Source organism: Branchiostoma belcheri, unplaced genomic scaffold (assembly GCF_001625305.1).
Source record: "Branchiostoma belcheri isolate BF01 breed outbred unplaced genomic scaffold, Haploidv18h27 scaffold8, whole genome shotgun sequence".
NCBI classification, from domain to species: domain Eukaryota; kingdom Metazoa; phylum Chordata; class Leptocardii; order Amphioxiformes; family Branchiostomatidae; genus Branchiostoma; species Branchiostoma belcheri.
In genome coordinates, this window is record NW_017804464.1 from 465,164 (window position 1) to 472,013 (window position 6,850).

At 42.8% G+C, this 6,850-nt stretch overlaps 1 protein-coding gene across 1 annotated transcript; it reads left to right on the forward strand.

Annotated features, from left to right (window-relative positions):
• The first annotated feature begins 5,459 nt into the window (after positions 1 to 5,459).
• On the forward strand, positions 5,460 to 6,643 carry LOC109485997 (perlucin-like). The gene is made up of 3 exons (XM_019789693.1): positions 5,460 to 5,469; positions 5,826 to 6,230; positions 6,555 to 6,643. Exons 1-3 carry the CDS (start codon positions 5,460 to 5,462, stop codon positions 6,599 to 6,601), a joined length of 462 nt encoding a protein of 153 aa, XP_019645252.1. The 3' UTR covers positions 6,602 to 6,643.
• Positions 6,644 to 6,850: the final 207 nt, after the last annotated feature.

The window sequence follows — 6,850 nt, forward strand, 5'->3', positions numbered from 1 at the left end:
TGACCCCCACCCCAAGAGTGGTTTGGGGGCCGGCAACTTCGGGGCGGCCGGCCGCTAGGAGCGCGATTAGTCAGGCTACTGGTTATCTTATTCTGTTATTATGTTATTATAATCTTATATAACTTATGTTTTGAATGTAATTGGTTCTTCTGTGTTTTATGTTTCATTATATGCACATGTCTGCATCCGTTGCTAGTCCTGATCGCCTAGTACAGGTCGTTGTTCTCTCGGTCTGCAATTTACAAAGTAAAATATAGTTATCACGTAACCCACTTAAAGTTTTGCGTTATCATTACTTATATCCCAGGATTATCCGCTAAGCTATAACATTACTCCTGTTTCTTTGATGTAAGTAATGCACGAGTACCAAATAAACAACCATTTGAAAAAAAACTGCCATTATCATAATTTAAAAAAATTCACATGGGGCTTTAAGTCTTCAAACTTTTTTGTGTCGACCAGCTGCAGCTTGTTATTTGTAATTCTATTTTCTATCAAGTTTTAAATGTTTATGTCAGACGGCAAGGACATATTAGGTTGATATGGCAACTGTGTCAAAACATAATTCTTGACAAAGCTTCTGACTTTACTTAATGCATATGATTTTCCCTAAGTCCGGAATTGCAAATAAGCTACTTAGAGTATGCAATAATGTCCCAATTACGATTGAGTTCAGAACTTATAATTGAGTTCGGAAACGACGCAGGCGCTGTAATATTGTGTGGAAGTTGAAGGAGAATTTGTCCGCCAGCGCAAAGCATATTGGTCTGCATTTCCAAAGTAGATACCCCATTTCTCACGCCCTCAAGTGAAGCGGGATATATTATCGTGGTATTACTTAGTTTTTACTTCAGTCTCAACGCTTTAGTACTTGGCAGTGCGCGCTGTCACTACCGCAACACAGGCAGCAGCTATGGACACCGTACTGTCAGCGGCAGTCTGCATTTCAGTCCTCTTAATGGCTGTACCTGTCAGTGGAAGTAAGTACACACACACACACACACACATATAGCTTCGTTTCTGTGTCAAATATTAATGTTTTCGAAAAAAGGGATACCTTGAGGAGATAGAAAGGCCGACGTACTGTGCCAAAAGCGAGAATAACGTTCTATGGGTATAATCCGAGCTATTAGCCTGGGTACCATCCTGGTTAGTTTACGTCCGCTCCCACAGTCGCTACTGTGGGAGCGGACGTAAACTAACCAGGATGGTACCCAGGCTACCGAGCTATCCCCATACCAAATTTTACAGTTAATCTGGTTGTACACGTAATAGAGCTCCAAAGCACGAACTATGCATTGTTTGTCTGAAAATGACCGAAATACCCAAATAAAAGAATTCTAAAATATGAAAAATGAATGAAAAGTAAATTTAAAACAGGGGCATTTTCCAACTTCGAATCTCTATGCCAACTTTCAGGCCACTTGGCTGAAAAACGAGTTGAATCAATTCCACAGAATGACGGGAGGAGAAGACTCGGAAAAACAAGGAGAAGAAAAAGAAACAAGAAAGCAATATTTATTTGATACATACCTTTCCAATTGAGTGAAATATAAACATTATATCCATACCTATGGTATGCTCCTCAGCTTTAAAAAATTGTGATCATTTTTTTTCAGCGACATATGCATGCCCTGACGAGTATCATCAGTATCGGCAAGTGTGCTACAAACTATTCCTCACGCCCCAAACGTTCCCCAACTCGTCCGCGGCTTGTCAGGCTGACAGAGGCACCCTCGCCATGCCCCGTGACGCCGCTATCAACAGGTTCCTCCTCGTCCTTATCAACAAGCATCAACCAAGCAAAGTCTGGTTCGGCTTACATGACCAGGACAATGAAGGTCAGTGAACGCCGCCGACGCCTTAAAACACGCCTTTTACTTCACGAGTTCTCCTGCTTTCCGTTCAAAAGTAACTTGAAATTACGTGCCTCATTGAAAATTTCTTCACTGCAAGCAGTAACCGTTTCGGACCCTCTTGATTTACAACATTTAGCACACTGCTCTTGAGTCCTTCCTGCAATGTCATTTAATACACCTTTTACTTCACGGGTCCTCTTGCTTTTCGTTCAAAATTAAGTGTGAAACTTAGTTACGTGTCTCACTGTAGATTTCATTACTACAGGTAACCGTTTCAGACCCCCTGATCTACAACATTTAGCACATTGCCCTTCCTGCAATGTCATGGGGGTAGGGGTGGGAGCAGCGCTTAATAAGTTGTAATGAATAAGTTGTCCCCAATATGCCTGATTTGTATTTGTTTGTTTTGTGTACATTTATCTGTTATTTTTATGACGTACTACATGGTGTATACAATGTATCTTTGTTAATCAAGGTTGATAATTATTTTTGGTCGATGGCCGTGCTTATATAAGTGGCATTAACTTGAGTGCGCCGCCATCGCTGTCTTGTGTTTCCATTCATATTCTTTATTGATGATAAAAAAAAGGTCAATGGACGTGGGTAGACGGTACCGCGCTGGGCACTTACAGCGGGTGGGCACCGGGTCAGCCGGACAACTTTTACGGCGGGCAACACTGCGCGTATTACTGGGGGTCCAGGGACTACCGGTGGGATGATGGGGAGTGTGACAAGTATCGCTTCGCCTTCATCTGCCAAGTCCCCTTATCAGGTTAGTATTTCAAGCAGATAGTACTATCACACGCCCAATTTCAAGTCATTTGAGGCAAGGGAAATGAGGAATGGATTTTGTTTACATTTGTGTAAGGTAATGTAATGAGCTTCCCTGCTGGGTTGAATCATAGCCATCTTGATAAAGGTAAGATAACGGTATGCAAGACATTTTTGTGGCAGATATAAATGTATTACCATAGTAGATTTTTCTTAAATTCTAGCTTTATCTCAGTCAACTACTGAGATACTGACGACGCCGAGACTGGAAACATCTCCAACCAGCACCACAGTCCGTACTACACAGGCCACATCCACACAGTCACAGGTGTCTTCCACTCCCCGGCTGACACAACTGTCAACTCTTCCAGGAACAACTGTTTCTCAACACCCCACTACCCAGACGGCACAACAGTCACCTCTTCCAGGAACAACTACTGTTTCTCAGCACACCTCTACGGACCAGACGGTACAACTGTCAACTCTTCCAGGAACAACTGTTTCTCAGAGCCCCACTAACCAGACGACAAAACTTGCAGGTACGGGTACACTATCTTCGTCATTTGATTGCTTCATTTGCTGGTAACATTGCACCACGCGCTCTAGTAAGTTCATTAATGGTCTGTAGCCTATTTCCCGTATCCAACAATTGTTGATATTATTTTAATATATGCAGGAGGTTCATGGAACAAAACCAAGCCGTGCGACATGTACATCGCCCTAGTTTGCGCAGCGGTTTGCGGGGGCTGTGCTGTGGGTTTAGTCAGTATGTGTGGCGTGCACGTGTTGCTGTTCTGTGGCAAGAGACGCCAAAAAAGACAAGTGGCCCAACATCCGCAGGACTTAGATGAATAAGACCCAGTTCTACCACAAGGCAAATCCGATGAGTGTTCGAGCTACGTGAGCAAAACAAGCAGAACATTTAATTACTCCGTGAAGGAGGTATCCCTTCTGCAGGAGTATTGCGTTCGCATCTAAAACACAGGGTACGTTCCCCTTGTTTAATCGGCATGTAATTTCATACGTCGTCTGCAGGCATGCCTGTGATGATGCACGTGTTTTTATTCTCGTGTCAAATGTAATATTTCAGATGCACCCCTACATTTCTGAGGCACATTGGGCCAACCCGTTGTTTTGAACCACGGGGCGCCTTGTTTCCTTCAGGCAGACGTTGGGGTGGGTCGGTGATTAGAATCAGCCGTGCCTCCCGTTGTTTATGTATCGGGGCTGATGTTAAATGTGTTCGCAGCTAAAAATATGGTTGTGTCCGTTGTATTTCTCTGTAATTGGGCAAGTGGTGTGTTAGCATGTCTGTGATGATGTACGTGCCACCGTAGCAGTTTTTATAATGAGGTAAATTCATATTTCAGAAACACCCCTATTTCTAAAACCCTGTGGAATAGGGCCGTATCTTAAGTAGATGTGTGGTAGACGAGGTTTTGTAAGCAGATATTAGGTGGTTGTTGTGTATAATCGTTTGCGAGTATCTGTTTGGATTGTGACTTTGTTTTTAAGCTGTGATTGTGACTGGTTTGTACCTACTACGATACATTCTCAAATAAATAATATGTAGTAAATGAAAGATATTGTTATGAAAGATGACTTTGTTCATCCGTTTAGATTGTCGTGTTGTTGATCATATGTATTTGCAAAATATAAAACGTCACTGAGAATTGTCGCCTATGGACACTTGTTTTAGTTATGACTTGGTAGCATTCTTTACTTTTGGGTGGTGTACAAATAGTACTAGGCCTAGAGGTGCTTTTGCGTTGTATGGTAATTATTGAAGCTGTCACATTAAATTGTCTTTATTATTCAAATGAGAAATCTTTTGTAAGAAGAGCAAATTCCGTCCGCTATGTTCTTATTACGTTTGTTTTGTTTGTACAATTGGTTCTTCTGTGTTTTATGTTTCATTATCTGGACATGTCTGCATCCGTTGCTAGTCCTGATCGCCTAGTACAGGTCGTTGTTCTCTCAGTCTGCAATTTACAAAGTAAAATGTAGTTATCACGTAACCCACTTATAGGTTTGCGGTATCATTACTTATAACTCACCTATCCACCAAGCTAGAACATTACTCATCTTCCTTTGATGTAAGTAATGCACGAGTACCAAATAAACAACCATTTGAAAAAAAAGACTTCCATTATTATTTTTGAACAATTTTCATGGGCTTTAAGTCTTTAAACCTTTGAGGCTGACTAGATTGTTAGTAGTAATTCTATTTTCTATCGAGTTGTAAATGTTTGTGTAAGGTGGCAAGGTCATTCCAGGTTGACATGACAACTGTACGTTAAACATGGCTTCTGACTTTACTGACTACTAAATATGATCTTCGCAAGGTTCTGACGTAGCCAAGTGCAAATAAGGTACTTAGAGTATATAATGTCCCAATTACAAAGTATTCAAGGAACTACAATTGAGTATGGAAACCGCGCACGGGCTGTAATACTTGTGTGAAAGTTAGGGGAAATTTGTCCGCCAGCACAAAGCATGTTGGTGCCAATATTTACAAAACATGTACCGCGCTAGCCTTCTAGTGAAGCAGGGTATTATCGGTGTTACTCAAGGTTTTTTTTACTTCAGTCTCAACGCTTAATACTTAGTAGTACTTGCATGGCAGCGCGCGATCGCACTACCGCAACACAGGCAGCAGGTATGGAGACCGTACTGTCAGCGGCAGTCTACATTTCAATCCTCTTTATGACTGTACCTGTCAGTGAAAGTAAGTACTGTATAGCTTCATTTCTGTGTCAAATAGTTTTAAGGGATGCCTTGATCTGGAAAGACCGGTGTACTGTGGTGTGGCATACACCAAAAGCGAGAATGACGTTTTGTGGGTATACTAGTACATCCGAGCTAGCGCCATACCAATTTTCATTCTATCTGGTTGTACATGTAATACTATATAGGGCTCCAAAGCACAAAGTTCTAGTATACATGCATTGTTTGTCTGAAAATAAGGCCATGTTGATTTGATTATATGGATGGCATCCACGCACGCATGAATTTTCGGCCGTTTCAAACATACTGTAAATCGTACAAAACAGTTGCAAAATAATAAAATATATACCGTAAGTTGCAAAAAAATATCGAAAAATGATACCAATGTCCTAGAATGTCAAAATCAAACGAGAAAGACGAAAATGTTGGCACAAGCCGAATTCTGTTTCCTTGTGGGTTTTTTTCCAGCGACATGCCCTTACGGGTATCATCAGTATCGCCGAGTGTGCTACAAAGTATTTCTCTCACCCCAAACGTTCACCTACGCGACCACGGGCTGTCAGCTTGACGGAGGCACCCTCGCCATTCCCCGTGACGCCGGTATCAACGCGTTCCTCCTCAACCTGATCGCCATGCACGCGCACCCCCCTAGTAGCTTCTGGTTCGGCTTACATGACCGGGACTATGAGGGGCAGTGGACGTGGGTAGACGGTACCGCACTGGGCGATGGTTACACTGCATGGATACCGGGCCAGCCAGACAACTCCCGCGACAGGCAAGACTGCGTTTATTACCGGGGGGACTGGAACTACCTGTGGGATGATAGGGAGTGTAACGCGGCTTACTTCTTCATCTGTCAAGTCTTCTCATCAGGTTAGTACTTCAAGCAGATCTACGTTAAGTTTTAGAAACAACCCTTAAAGTTCCACTGACGGGCATGTCGTAGGTTATATGCATAAACCAAATAGATTACATCCGTGTATGGAGCGTTTGTGTGTGTGTGTGTGTGTGTGTGTGTGTGTGTATGTGTGTGTGTGTGTGTGTGTGTGTGTGTGTGTGTGTGTGTGTGTGTGTGTGTGTGTGTGTGTGTGTGTGTGTGTGAAAATAAATGAATAATAAGGTAGTGTGGAGAAAACGTGTGATCGTGAATAGTAGTAGTCGATGTTTGGATGACACGACGTTTTTTTTAAATTCCAGGTTCACCTCCGCCAACTACTGAGATACCAACGACAACGAGACCTTAAACATCTCCAACCAGCACCACAGTCCGTACTACACAGGCCACATCCACACAGTCACAGGTGTCTTCCACTCCCCGGCTGACACAACAGTCAACTCTTCCAGGAACTGTTTCTCAACACCCCATTACCCAGACGGCACAACGGCCAACTCTTCCAGGAACGTCTGTTTCTCAACACTCCACTATCCAGACGACACGCCAGACAACTCTTCCAGGAACAACTGTTTCTCAGAGCCCCACTAACCAGACGACA